This window comes from Pipistrellus hanaki (genome assembly GCF_964339955.1).
Source record: "Pipistrellus hanaki genome assembly, chromosome: 5".
In the NCBI taxonomy this organism is placed as follows: domain Eukaryota; kingdom Metazoa; phylum Chordata; class Mammalia; order Chiroptera; family Vespertilionidae; genus Pipistrellus; species Pipistrellus hanaki.
Window position 1 is genome coordinate 34,788,160 of NC_140507.1, and position 14,414 is coordinate 34,802,573.

Sequence of the window (14,414 nt, forward strand, 5' to 3'; positions counted from 1 at the left end):
ATCAATAAAATATATTTAAAAAAAAAAAAGAAAAGTATAAATTTTGGAGACAAGACTGCTGTGAGTTCAAATCCCCATTCTGCCATTTTCAGTATGATCTTAGATGAGCCTCAATTTCCTCATTTAGAATATTAGAATAAACCATACTTCATAAATTTGTGAGGACAGAAGGAAATAAATTATGTAAAGTACCTGGCCTGGGCCTGGCACACAGTAGGTGCTCGGTACCCGTTAGTTTCTTTCCTCTTCTGTCCTGGAAGAAATGACAGGGAAACTTACTAAGTGAGACTTGTCCAATCCAAAGTTATTACTTGAAGCACAGGACAAAGGACTAGACAGGTGACCTTCAAGGCCTTTTTGAACCCCTCAGAATATGTTCTTTATCTACAACTTTCTAATAAGAACGGGCCCCTTGTTTCTACCTTAGTTTTCCCTATATTCAATTCAGAATAGAAGCAAACCACAAGGAGAGCTGGAGGTCTAAGATTCTTGAGTAGGGACTAAAAAGAAGATGGCCTATAGGACTGCAGCAGGGCAAAGAACCAAAGGGTACAAACACAGGGCCTTTCCTGGGACAGAAGTACAGTCCTTGTCTGCTCTGCATACCTTGCCACAAAGAACCATTATCCACAAAGCACTCACTCACACTTCCCTCTGCCTCTTCCTTTTTAGGATCAATTTGGGTATTACAACCACCTAAGTCCATAGGCAGAATGAACTGTGCTTTGCTCTGAAATGCCCTAATACTTGTTTTACATGTTGAATAGTGCTTATCACAGGTATCCCAGTTGTTGAAATATACCTTCTCCACAACACTATGGGCTTTCCATGGGCAAGGCCTGTGTCCTATAGTTCAATGCATCCCAATCATTCAGTAGAGGTGGCAGTACAAAATTTGTTTGTACTTGTTTGTACAAATAAGTTTGGCTTAGTGGATGGAGTGTCAACCTGCAGACCAAACGGTCCCAGATTCGATTCCAGTCATGGGCACCTACCTTGGTTGCAGCCTCCACCTGACCTGGGCCCAGTTCAGGGCTTGCAGAGGAGGCAACCAATTGATGTGTTTTTCTCACGTCAATGTTTCTATCTTTCTCTCTTCCACTCTCCCTAAAAATCAATGGAAAAATATCCTCGGGTGAGGATTAACAAAAACAAAAAGATAGGCATGGGTAAATGTTCTGATACATAAAGAAGATTAGCAGTTGCAGAATATCAGTAATAAGGAAACATTTGAAGAAGCAGGGAAAGTTTTTTGTTGTTGTTGTTTCTTTAAAACTAAGGCCGATTCTATTCCTGCTCCTCCCTGGGAGGCCCCATTCTTTAGATATTCTAGGCCTCTTTTCACTCTCCCAGGAGTTGGGTGTTTTTTTGCCTCTGGGTCTCTATTATGCTTCCTTTTGTTTAGACAGTTTCTCCCATTTTGTCCTCAGGAGAAACTTCTCAACATTGAAGGCACTCTGAAAAGCCTACCATATCTAGTGCATCCTCAGCATCCAGCATACTATCTAATAAAATCCTATCTGATAAAAGGGTAATGTGCAAACTAACCAGCACTCCATCACAAAGATGGCAGCACCCAGTCCTCTCAGCCCCACCAGAGTCCCCCAGTCTGGGGTGGGGGTGGGGGGTTGGGGAACAGCTGCTGAGAGTGGGCAGCGTGAGCGGCCTGGTGGAATGCTTGCTTCATCACCACTGCGACGAGGCAAAAGGTCCGTGCCCAGCCTCAGATGGGCCTCTGGGCTGCAGAGAGCCTCTCGGCAGCGGGTGTGGAGCGGCCAGGCCCCGCAGAGAGCTACTGGTGCATGGATTCGTGCACAGGGCTACTAGTCTATAATAATCATAGCTACCACCTGTGCTCAGTGCTTGACATGCAGTACTGGCTAAACCCTAATGTGAGCCTGGCATCACATCATTTTATACATGAAAAACAAACCCAGAGGCTGAACTAGCATTTGAACCTTAATGCAAAGCAAGCAATGCTCTTCTAGCCTTACTGCAATTACTTTATGTGTTCTCTAGACCATGAGCCCCTATGGACAGGGACCAGGTCTGATTCACTTCTGCACCCCAGCTTGCCCAGTGCTTTGCACAGATCAGGTGTCTATCTGTGTTTGCAGAATAAAGAGGACGACTGAGCATGGTGTGTACAATGGATCTAAATGAATGACTGCCAGCCTGGCCCAGCAGTAGGAAAGGGTAAGAACAAAGTGGTAGGAACTTACTTCTTTTATTATAATTTAGTTTAACAGCCATTTTTTGAGCAAATAAGAATGATGCACAATAAATACCCCAAAAATGAATTAAAACATCACCCCTGTCCTCACAAATTCTAGGTTCATTAAGTAAAGGTTAGGATCTTAATAGTCCATCTAATAATCAGATATTGAGCTTATAGCTCTGGGATGTTTTAAAGAAATTAAAATGTTAAAAAATCTTGGCAAGTAAGCCTTTATCTTCAAAGGCCTTTTGGCATTTTTACATAGTAAATTTCTATGGGCTTACAAAGAACCAGAGGCAGCAGGGATCCCCCTCTGCATCATTCCCCATGGAATGAAAATGTCCAAGCTGGGTGGCGGTGATTTTAAGGAGGTCCCGCCGAAACCGGTTTGGCTCAGTGGTAGAGCATCGGTCTATGGACTGAAAGGTCCCAGGTTCGATTCCGGTCAAGGGCATGTACATTGGTTACAGGCACATCCCCAGTAGTTCGTGTTTCTCTCTCATATAGCGCTCTCTCTCTCCCTTCCTCTCTGCAAAAAATCAATAAAATATATTTTTTTAAAAAGGAGGTCCCTGGGTATGTGTGTCCTGAATAAAGACCCCAGCACAAAGTTCATAATGCTTGCTGAGTAGATTAAACATAATGAGATGTTTTAATAAAGACACTGACTGATTATCTGCTCCAGTCCCTTAAGGGAGCAAGTTTTAACTCTGAGCAGTGGGGGAACCATATCTCCAGAGTCCCTTTAAACTAGGCGAGGCACAGTCCAGGGGATGCTATAGGGAGAGCAGAGATGGGAAGGGAAGCATGAGTTCAACCCCCAACAACTGCCGATTTACAGTCTAGCAAGTCTCCTGGGGGTTTACTGAGCGTGCACATCTGGATTACAAAAGGAATGGTCCAAAAGAAACCTAAAGACAGCCAGCAGAGCTGGCAGGTGAGAACACTGACTTCAGATGGGCATGTGGCACAGCTCCTGCTGCACACCACCTCTGCCTCCTGCGCTTGTGTGAGCCTTGATATACGAGGTGCTATGTGGGTTGTTTCACAGTCTTTTGCGAAGTTACTGATGAGGCTTAGAGAGGGGAGGAACATGTCCCGAGTCACAAAGCCAAGAGCTTGAGCTTAGAGTTTACCCCAAGTCTGTAACACTGAACACTATTTCTTATGCCTACTTCAACTGCTTTGCAAGTTTTTTTCCCCTATGCTAATAAGGCAGCAACTGTCTTCTTGTGAAGTAAGGGAGGATTTCAGTTCTTTACTTTTTTTTTTTTTTTACAATATACTAAATTTATTACCAGATGGATTTGGGTTCTTAGTGAACAGATCAGTATACTTTAGTAGCCTGAAACAATTGGAAGTAGACTTTTGGGATACCAATTAAGCTCAAGAAACTGCATTAAAATGTGTACATGTTATGTATGAGTGGAGGGGATCTGATGAAACCAGAGTGATCTATGAACCTTAACTCAGAGGAAGCAAAACTTATTGCAATTACTATACACATGTTCTCTAGACCCTAAGGCCCTGTGGGCAGGCACTGTGTCTGACTTAATTCTGCATCCCTGACAGCCCAGGGCCTGGCACAAATCAGGTGCCCTTTACATGTTAAAAGGAGCAGACACCATTCAAAGACTGCAGATTCCTGCCTTTGTAGAAATGGAGGTTCAGCAGCAGCAGTTGCTGCAGCAGCAGACTTTTAGAGTTTTAAGAGATGGCATAAATCCAGTTTGAGTTCAAATCAAAACAAAACCGGAAACAAAACGATGTGTGACTTGGGATATTAGAACCTGACTATGGACTGGAAATGGCCCAAATTGCCATCCTGGGCTTCAGCTCAGCACAGTACACTGAATTCCACTTTACTTACCCACTCTGTGTACATAACATAGGGTTATAAATGGCAATGGGAGCAGAGATCCTTGCCTCTGATCCTTTCAGCAGGTGCTTTTCCCTGGGCACAAAAATCTGCTTCTGGCATCTAGAACCCCCCTCCCCAGCAAAAAAGTTGGGCACAAGCAGAAGAGAGTTTGTCAATCCGTTTAGTCTCTTTGTGGCTATAGTGGGGGAAAAAAGAAAAAAAAAGGCTATGTTAAATCCCCTACAGGACACCCTTTGGCAGGGGGTGGGGGTGGGGGCTGTATGTGTGTGGGGGGAGGTTGCACACTGAGACCTATAGTGGGAGATTTGGGCAAATATTTAGTTGTTCTGCGTTTCTGTTTCTTCATCTGAAAAATGGAGTAGTATTTATATCCTTCAGTTCATTCATTAACATTTGTTAATCATCAAGCATGGAGTATAATGATGCCTGAGATGGTTCCTGCACACTCAGAGTTTATGTAGCGAAAGCAGACCAATAATTATACCAAGTTAACTCATCACATTTGTGCTTAATGCTGAAGAGATACAGGGGTGGTGGGAAGATTAGAAGTAAGGTATGTAAATGCCTGACATGAATGAAATGGAAGGTTAAGCAGTGGAGTAAGTAAGAACATGTTGGGAATGTATCATGTTAGTGCAGGTTATAGCTCTTAGGAAAGATGCATCCTAAATAAAAACTAAATGATTAAGCCACCATCCAAACTTTCTGGCCATGAATACTTTAGACTGGCTAAGTAGCTGGGGACCCTAAAGTATTACTGTATGGTTTGAATGAGGAGAGAAGACAATAGCACCCTGGCTCTCCCTTCCCCCACTCTCCCCTTTCCGATAACAGCATCCCCAGAGAGGGAAAAGAAAAAGCTAGAAGGGGAAGCAGCTTCAGGGTCAGAAGTCAGACCAGTTGAGGGTGGGTTCCAACCTGAGCAGTCCCAATCCTCTATAACCAGTTGCAGCCTAGGGTAGGGGTTGGGGGTGAAGGTGGGGCTTCTGACACTAAGTAGTGATATTTTCATTAATTAAAATTTTTATTGTGATGAGATACAAAGGAGGCCAGCATCAAAACTGGGTGATAATAGGCACAGGTTCTCAACAGATTCCTTCCCTCATTCACCTAGTTCTTTCTATCCCATGTCAGAAAGGCCTTGGGCTAGGTGTGGAGGACCAGGTAGATGACACAGGCTGTGCCCCTGTGGAGTTCACAGTCCGGTGTAGAAATAGACACATAAACAAAATGTTTCATCGCAGAATGGGGAGTGATACCAGAGAGCACTGGGGCTGTGGGCACAGAGGGGTACCTCACACAACCAGGGAGGTGAGGACTTTCTGGGAACGGTACCCCAAATGGCATCCCCACTCACATGCACAATTCCAGAGATTCTACTAGGAGGCTGTCAAGAGCCATGAGCCATGCCTTCTGGCTGCACCAGCCTCCCAGAGTCCCCTGCTGCTCGATGCAGTGTCTGCAGAGCCAAACGCATCTTCAGCCACGCCTCAGCCTCATCCGGCGCCGCATCGGACCCTCCAAGACTCCTGCAGGAGCCTGCCTTCCCTGGCAAGCTCAGCCAAAAGACCAACTCATAACTCTTTTGTCAAAGCAAGCTTAGGGCGAGCCACCCAGTCCCAGGTGCCACAACCCCTCCCCCCCCCCAGAGCACCAGTGGCTCCTGCCACCCGGGCCGCTTGGTGAACACTGGCAGGGTACCTCCCATGAAACCCTTGGCCCAGAAGAAAGTGACCTTCTTCCAGGAGGCAGGCTGGAAGGTTTGGCGAGTCCTCGGACTGCTCACTCTCAGCAGAATTCGCCAAACCCAGGGACCAAGAGGGGCAGGGCAGGCGTCTTGTGGGTCAGGGGTGTAGAGGAGAGAGCAGGTAGGCTCTGCTGGGTTCCCACCTCAGTGCAGGAGCCTCCCCAGAGAGAGAGTCTTCTGGGCAGCCTGGCGCTCTGCTCCAGCTGCCCCGCCGGGAGACACCGGCCGGGGGCACAGCTGCTGAGGGGGCAGTGAGGGGAAGGGGTGGAGCCGCTCTCAGGGGGGAAAGGGAAGAGGCTGCATGCAGCCTTCCAGGCCCCATCACCCCGAGATGGTCCGGAGGTGGGGGTGGGGGTGGGGGTGGGGGTGTGGGGGCTCAGGTGGGCCTGGGGGCAGTGAGAGCAGAGGGCTGAGCGGTGGCTCAGGACCAGAGCCAGGTGCCAGGGCGGGGGTACCCCCAGGGCGTCTAGCTTCTGTTTCCGGCGGGAGGAGACGGGAGGGGCTGGCAGCGTGGTCTCAGAGCCAGCCGGACCGTACCCCCGCTTTGGAGAGAGGGGTCCGGCCTTGGCAGAGAAAGCCTCAGCCTCGGCCCTGGGGGTGCGAGGGTCTATCCCCAAACCCGTTCCGCCTGGAAGAGCCGGGGCAGCCGCCCTCGCCTCGCTCGCTCCTACCTGCCCCAACTTGGGCTCGTCCTCCTCCCTGGTTCCATCGCGGACGGGCTCCGCCGGCACTTCGGGGGGCCCTGCACCCGCTCCTGCTTCCAAGATCGGCGGCGGCGGGGGCTCGGGCACCTGAGGCTTCTGCGGCCCCACGGCCCGCGCCCGCTCGCGCCGGCCCGCGCCCCCGCTCAGCCTGCTCCGCCTCCGAGTCATGCCGCCGCCCGCGCCTCTCCCTCGCTCCGCTCGCGCCGCCGCCGCCGCCGCCGCCGCTCCCCTCGCAGGACAACAGCCAATATGGCGGTGCCCGGCTCCCCGCGGCCGCTGCCAGCAGGTCAGAGGGCACGCGGAGTCCGCGCCGCCGCACTAGCCCCCGAGGCTGCCCGCGCCATTTTGAAGAAGGTCGCCACCCAGAGCTCCGAGGGAGGAAGAACGTGGAGGGAGACGCCCTCCCTCCGGGTCTCGCGACGCGCGCGAGGAGGGGGCGTCGGCCGCGGGGAGCGCGCCGCCCGCCCTGGCCGCCCAGGACCGCACCTGGAGGCGTGAGTGGGTTTATGGGGGGCCGCGGCACGGTCGCACCCGCCACCCGACTGCTCACCCTCACACCGGGAGCCAGGCACGGCAGGCCCCGCTTGGCGGCGGCCAACATCTAGGCCCCAAAAGGCAAAATGCTCACCATCGCCCAGGGCTCGTGGACGGCCCGACGGAAGGGGCCGAACGCATCGTCCAGGCCTGAATTTGCCGCGTGTGGCCCACCGAGAGGCCAGCGTCCGGGGCGTGGGACTCGGAACTCCGACCCGGGCCTCTCTCCCCGCCTGGCGGGAAAGTGGACACTGAACACAATGACACCCAGTGTGATAAACTGGCACGTATTAAGTCAGTGTTTAAAAAAAAAAAATGTTTCCCAAAAAGGAGAGGATTTTGAGTAGTACACAATTTAAAAAATATATAATAATTGGCCCTGACCGGTTTGGCACAGTGGATAGAGCGTCAGCCTGTGGACTGAAGGGTCCCGGGTTCGATGTCGGGGACATCTGCCTTGGTTGTGGGCAAATCCCCAGTGGGGGGTGTGCAGGAGGCAGCTGATCGATATATATATATATATATATAATTGTGTATTGTTAAAAGTGGAATTTCCCCCCGTTTCTTCTTTTTTGAATATATAACACAGGCACAGAGTTTTATTTTTATTTTTCCACCACCATTTATCTCCCCCCTCATACTCTTCACCTTCACCCACCCCCCTTTCCCCTGCAATCACCATACTATTGTCCATGTCCATGAATTCTTTTTTTTTTTTCTTTCCCCCAGCTGTCAGCCTGCTATCTATGAGTTTCAATATTTTGCTTGTCAGTTCAGTTTGTTCATTAGATACCACATATGTGTGAAATCATCATGGTATTTGTCTTTCTTCACTTATTTAAGTTAACATGATGTTCTCCAAGTCCCATGTTGTGGCAGAGGGTAAATGTTTCTTCTTTTTCCCCCCACTGAGTAGTATTCCATTGTATAAATGTGCCATAGCTGTTAGAGAGGAAGGGAGAGAAATAGAAGGACAGACAGGAACATCTCTCGGCTGCCTCCTGCACAGCCCCTACTGGAGCATCCGAGGCATGTACCCTGACTGGAATTGATCTGGTGACCTCTTGGTTCATGGGTCAATGCTCAACCACTGAGCCACACATATTCTTTTCTTTTTTTTTAATTTTCAAGCCTTAATCATTAATGTTCTTTTCTTCCTTTTTAAAAAATATATTTTATTGATTTTTTACTGAGAGGAAGAGAGGGATAGAGAGTTAGAAACATTGATCAGCTGCTTCTTGCATATCCCCTACTGGGGATATGCTCACAACCAAGGAACATGCCCTTGACCAGAATTGAACCTGGAACCTTTCAGTTCGCAGGCCGACACTCTATCCTAGGGGTGTCGAACTCAATCAGAGAAGGGGCCAAAATCTAAAATCCAGCCTAAATCGCGGGCCGAATGGTTTACTGAACAGTAATAAACTGACAATGTCATAAACTGACAGCGGAGTGCAGTGATGACAGCACGGTGCGGGCCACATTGCAAGGCCTGGCGGGCTGGATTTGGCCCGCGGGCCTTGTGTTTGATACATGTGCTCTATCCACTGAGCCAAACCGGTTTCGGCATGAGCAACATATACTCTGCACATATTCTTTCAAATTAGTGTTTTGGGTTTCTTTGGATATATTCCCAGAAATGGAGTCACTGAGTCATAAAGCAGTTTCATTTTTAATTGTTTGAGGTATCTCCATACTGCTTTCCTCAGTGGCTGCACCAGTCTGCATTCCCACCTTTATCGACATCCTCCTGGAGAGGAGTAGAGATGAGGTCCAGTGTGAAAGATCGGATGCCCAGAGTGAGAATTGGACCTTCCATGAGGGTGCTAGTGCCCCGGCACAGTTCACACTGCTGTACAATGGTCTCTGTAACAACTAGGCCCATAGGGCCTGGGAGAGGTCCAGGCAAAGTCCAACACACTTGTTACAGAGACCGTTGTACAATAGTATGAACTGTGCAAATTTAACAGCTATGTTTGCTAGGATGTAAATAGAAAATTGCTAGTAGATAGTTTTATTACCGGAGTGACCGGTAATTACTCCAAATCACTAATTAAATGGACAAAAGCAATTGAACCCATGTTACAGGCCCACAAGGGAAGACCATAAAGGCAAGGAATGAAAATGGCAGACACCCCTTGTCTGGGGTGTTTGGGAAGCAAATCTCCCAAAGAGAGGAGAGACTTCCTATTTCTCCCACCCCATCACGCATTTGGCCTCCAAGTCTTGTTGATTCTGCCTTCAAAATATTTACTCCAACCCTAGCTGGTTTTTAAATATATATATTTTATTGATTTTTTACAGAGATGAAGGGAGAGGGATAGAGAGTTAAATACATCGGATCAGAGAGAAACATCAATCAGCTGACTCCTGCACACCCCTTACTGGGGATGTGCCCACAATCAAGGTACATGCCCTTGACGGGAATCAAACCTGGGACCTTTCAGTCCACAGGCTGATGCTCTATCCACTGAGCCAAACCAGTTAGGACAACTCTAGCTGATTTGAAAGCTCAGTGTTCAGGGCTCATGCAGGAGGCAACCAATTGATGTGTTTCTCTCACATCGGTATTTCTCCCTGTCTTTCCCTCTCTCCCACTCTCCCTAAAAATCAATGGAAAAATATCCTCAGGTGAAGATTAACAACAACAACAACAAATATATATATTTACTCCAGCAAGAAGAAATCTCTATTCATAAATTCACCTGAATATATAATTAAAGTTTTCTATAACTCAATTTCTATTTTGAACTTCCATTCTTCTGAAGTGGCAGAAACCTGATCTCAACTAATTGAGGGTTTTACCCCTTTTCTGGGGTTCTATTTAAGGCCCTGAGCTCTAGCAGTTTGGGGGGGGGGGGGGTGTTGGAGGATCGAGTTCTCAAGGTCTTCCATGCACACAGGCACTCATGGATATACCTTTGGTCCCCACTGGATACTAGAGATACCTGGCTGTTCTCAGTCTCTGCTAGAGACCATAGCTCTCTCCCTGCCTCCTGCCACTCTGGCCTGTGGGAATCTTGCTGAGATTACCTAAGGTCCTTTGTGCCTAGATGTATCTCAGAGTCATCTCCACGCTGGGTTTTGCTGCTCACCAGAGCAGCATTCCAATCTCTTGGATTCTTTGCTCCTTCCTCTGGCCCCTCTCTGCTCTCATCACTTCCCTCCATCTACCTTCCTTTCCTTCCTTTTCATCAGACCCCTGAAACCCTCATTTTGGGGTTTCTGGAAGACCCAAATAGATAGCACTGTCTTTCTGACTAAGGTTCTAAGCATACTATAAAATGAAGCAAAGTATAGGCAGGCAGAGTCTGGGTTATTACCTTATTACTGACAAAAACCGAGCATTTGCTTCTTGTGTGCTTATATTAGTGTATTACTGAGCCCCTGAGTTAGGCAGACTCCCTCACACTTCCTGTGATGGCAGTGCTTGACTGGGTAGGCCTCCCTCCCAGAGCCCCTGGAGGGGCAAGTGAATTTGTACCCCCTGCAGGCAGGCTGGGGATGTGCCCACAACCAAGATACATGCCCTCTGACCAGAATCGAACCTGGGAACCATAGGCTCTATCCACTGACCAAACCAATTTTGGCTAAATCTTTTCTTAATGAAGTTTTTGAAAATAGACAAATGTAGATAGAATTCTATAATGAATTTCCTTGCAGCCATCACTCAGCTTCCACAGTTATCAACTCATGACCAGTCCTAATTTATAACCACACCCCACAATTCCTTGTATTATTTGAAACAAGTCCAACACATTCCAGAATGATTCCTTATTTTGTTTTCTGCCCTGTCACATCCCACCCCTGAGGGGCAATGAGCATACAATGGACCAACTATTTGAAAGAGGTGGGGATGAATTACTAGAAAAAAGAAAGGGAATATTATGAAAACATTATCCTGCCATAGTAGTTAGGCTGTTTCTATTTTCTTTGCTACCATTGGAGTTTAAGACTTATCTATCTCTGACAGCTCCCTCATAATTATTCTCCTTGCTTCTTCACACCCTCTGGATTACTGGAGCTTCTTTAAGTAAACAACTGCACCAGAATCATTTGCAAAACTTGTTAAAATGCAGATCAGCCGAAACCGGTTTGGCTCAGTGGATAGAGTGTCAGACTGCGGACTGAAAGGTCCCGGGTTCGATTCCGGTCAAGGGCATGTACCTTGGTTGCGGGCACATCCCCAGTGGGGGGTGTGCAAGAGGCAGCTGATCGATGTTTCTCATTGATGTTTCTAACTCTCTATACCTTTCTCTTCCTCTCTGTAAAAAATCAATAAAATATATATTTTTTTAAAAAAATAAATAAATAAAATGCAGATCATTGGGCCTCTCTCCAGCCCCATTGAATCAGACCCTCTAGTGTGGGTTCCAGTTGATTTTTTTTACAAGCAGCGATATTGAGAACTGCTGTTCCAGTTAAGCCTCCATACTGTTCCCCATTCTCTCTCTCTCTCTCTCTCTCTCTCTCTCTCTCTCTCTCTCTCTCTCTCTCTCTCTCTCTCTTACACACACACACACACACACACACACGCATGCTCATGCACACACTGAGGACAACCCAGAAGGCTCCCACCTACAGGAAAGTTTCAAGTTATCACACCTGGTATTTTAGGATCTGTAGCAGCCTTTTTCCCTGCCTCTCTCTTCCTGAACCCTGGGTTCCAGCCCCATCTTACAACTTTGATTTTGTATTCTCTCCCTCACCCTCCTAGACCTGATAAACTTGTACTGATCATTTGTGGGCCATTAGGTCTTTTATTTGAAGCCATGTGTAACTCACTCCTCTGTTCATGGTAGTTGAAAAGCTTGGTAATCAGCTGAAAGTGGTTTGGCTCAGTAGGTAGAGCGTTGACCTGCAGACTGAAAGGTCCCAGGTTCGATTCTGGTCAAGGGCATGTACCTTGGTTGTGGGCACATCCCAAGTGGGCGGGGTGCAGGAGGCAACTGATTGATGATTCTCTCTCATTGATGTTTCTAACTCTCTATCCCTCTCTCTTCCTCACTGTAAAAAATCAATAAAATATATATTTTTAAAAAATTCCTGAAACGAATATTATAAAATGTTATCATTTATTCTTTAATCATTGGTTGCATCATCACTAATAATGAGTAGTTATGACAGCACTAAGAAAAATCAACCAGCAGTTTATAGACGAAAACAAGTGACCAGTAAAAAAGTGTTCAGTATCTGAATAAAAATTAAAAGGATAGTAAAATACATATTTTCATCCAATTAATTTGCAAAGTTTAAAAAGGTTGAACTGGGTAGCTCAGTTGGTGAGAGTGTCAGCTGGATTATACTAAGTTTGTGGGTTTGATCCTGGCCAGGTCACATACAAGAATCAACCAAAAACCCTGCCCTAGCCAATTTGGCCTAGTGGATAGAGTGTCAGCATGCAGAGCAAAGGGTCCCAGGTTCAATTCCAGTCAAGGGCATGTATCTTGGTTGCAGGCTCCTCCCTGGCCCAGGCCCTGATCGGGGCCATGTAGGAGGCAACCAATTGATGTGTTTCTCTCACATCAATGTTTTTCTGTCTTTTCCCCTCTCTCTTTTACTCTCCCTAAAAATCAATGGAAAAATATCCTTGAGGATTAATAAAAAAAAAAAAAAAATTTTTAAATCAACCAATGAATGCATAAATAAGTGGAACAACAAATTTGATGTTTCTCAAGAATCAATAAAACAGCCGGGACCGGTATGGCTCAGTGGATAGAGCGTCGGCCTGCGGACTGAAAGGTCCCGGGTTCGATTCCGGTCAAGGGCATGTACCTTGGTTGCGGGCACATCCCCGGTAGGGGGTGTGCAAGAGGCAGCTGATCGATGATTCTCTCTCATCGATGTTTCTAACTCTCTATCCCTCTCTCTTCCTCTCTGTGAAAAATCAATAAAAATATATTAAAAAAAAAAAAAAAGAATCAATAAAACAAACAAACAAATAAAAAAGGGTTGAGAATATTTGACCAGGGTGCAGTAAAGTAAGCACTCTGACATATTTGCTTGGTAAATTGGTACCAAGTTTTTCAGATCTGATCAACAAAACTATACACAACTTAATGCTTTTTTAAGTGTATTACATATATATATAAACTTAATACTTTTAAATATACATATATTAATTTTAGAGAGAGTTGATGGGAGAGAAAGAGAAACATTAATTTATTGTTCCACTTTTTTTGTTTGTTTTGTTTTTGTTTTTTTTTTGTTCCACTTATTTCTGCATTCATTGATTTAGTCATGTTTGAGTCCTGATCTGGGATGGAACCTGCAACCATGGAACCTGCAACCATGGTGTATGGACAACTGAGCTACCTGGCCATAGACAATGAACAGTGATGTTTATTGCAGCATTATTTGTAAGAGCAAACAATTAAGGGGAAAGAAACCTTAATCGCTTTCATTAGAGAAATGCTTAAAAAAATGAAGTACAATCATATTATGAAATACTACTATTTCTAAGAAGAATGAGATATACTTCTCAATGATGGGGAAATGTGAACACATTCCCACTAAACCTCCCTCCCTAGGGCCAAAGTAAACAAAAAGAATCTCAAATAGAGGGGAGGAAAACCTCCAGCTTCTATGCAACTTTGAGATGAGCTGCCAAAACACACTGAAATTTGGGTAAAATTCAGGAAGGTCACAAAGGGAAGGTTCCAGACCCTTGCTGATCTCACATTTAGTGCAGAGCTCTTCAAAACCGGGCTGTTCTGTCCCAAGAAGCCCTATTGTCCTTTATCCTGCCAGCCATTGGGGTACAGAATACTTTGAGTCCAGAGAAGAGCCAAGATTCAGCAGCAAAGGCCTCGTGGTAGGATTCTTGAAACCATACAGAACGGATTTGAATGATAGAGGTTTGAGGGGCAAAAAAAAATGGTAAAGGAGACGGTGATTTTTATTTCCTATTTTGAAAAACATCTGAAGATAAATCTGAGCATTGCTTGTGTCATTTTTTTCAAAGCTGGATTTTTAAATACAGAAGCAAACCCATGATGGCAGATGCTATGCCAGGAAAATCAGAGATCCTAGGTCGAACCTTGTGTCTGCTCATAATTCCCTCCGCAACCTCAAACTGTGTTAGTTTCATCATCTGTAAAAAGTAATAATCACCAGTCGCCGGGCAGCGACAAGGGCCCGACAGAGAGAACTTTCCATTTTGTTACTTCAATTCCAATTCGGTTCCAGGTAGAAACTGCGCCCCAATCACGTACTGCCGCGCCACAGCCGCGAGGCATCTCGGGATTTATAGTCCTGTTTCCCCACCCGCCCCCCGCGGAACTCGCTGTCCCGACAGGCCCCGCGGCGGCGGCAGGGGTACGTGGCGCG

The 14,414-nt window shown here is 46.6% G+C and overlaps 1 protein-coding gene across 7 annotated transcripts in view; it reads right to left on the minus strand.

The window, feature by feature from the left end:
• Window positions 1–7,256, minus strand: part of FAM193B (family with sequence similarity 193 member B) — a 32,977-nt gene extending 25,721 nt beyond the window's left edge. For 3 of the 7 annotated variants that reach the window (XM_084886582.1, XM_084886578.1, XM_084886577.1), the window contains exon 1: window positions 6,519–6,833. In XM_084886582.1, coding sequence (XP_084742708.1) covers window positions 6,519–6,719 — 201 coding nt within the window. In that variant the 5' untranslated portion in view covers window positions 6,720–6,833. Of the gene's footprint in view, window positions 1–6,518 lie in introns of all 7 variants that reach the window. The other 4 variants (XM_084886581.1, XM_084886580.1, XM_084886576.1 and 1 more) reach the window with 2 other exon arrangements.
• Between the last annotated feature and the right edge of the window lie 7,158 nt (window positions 7,257–14,414).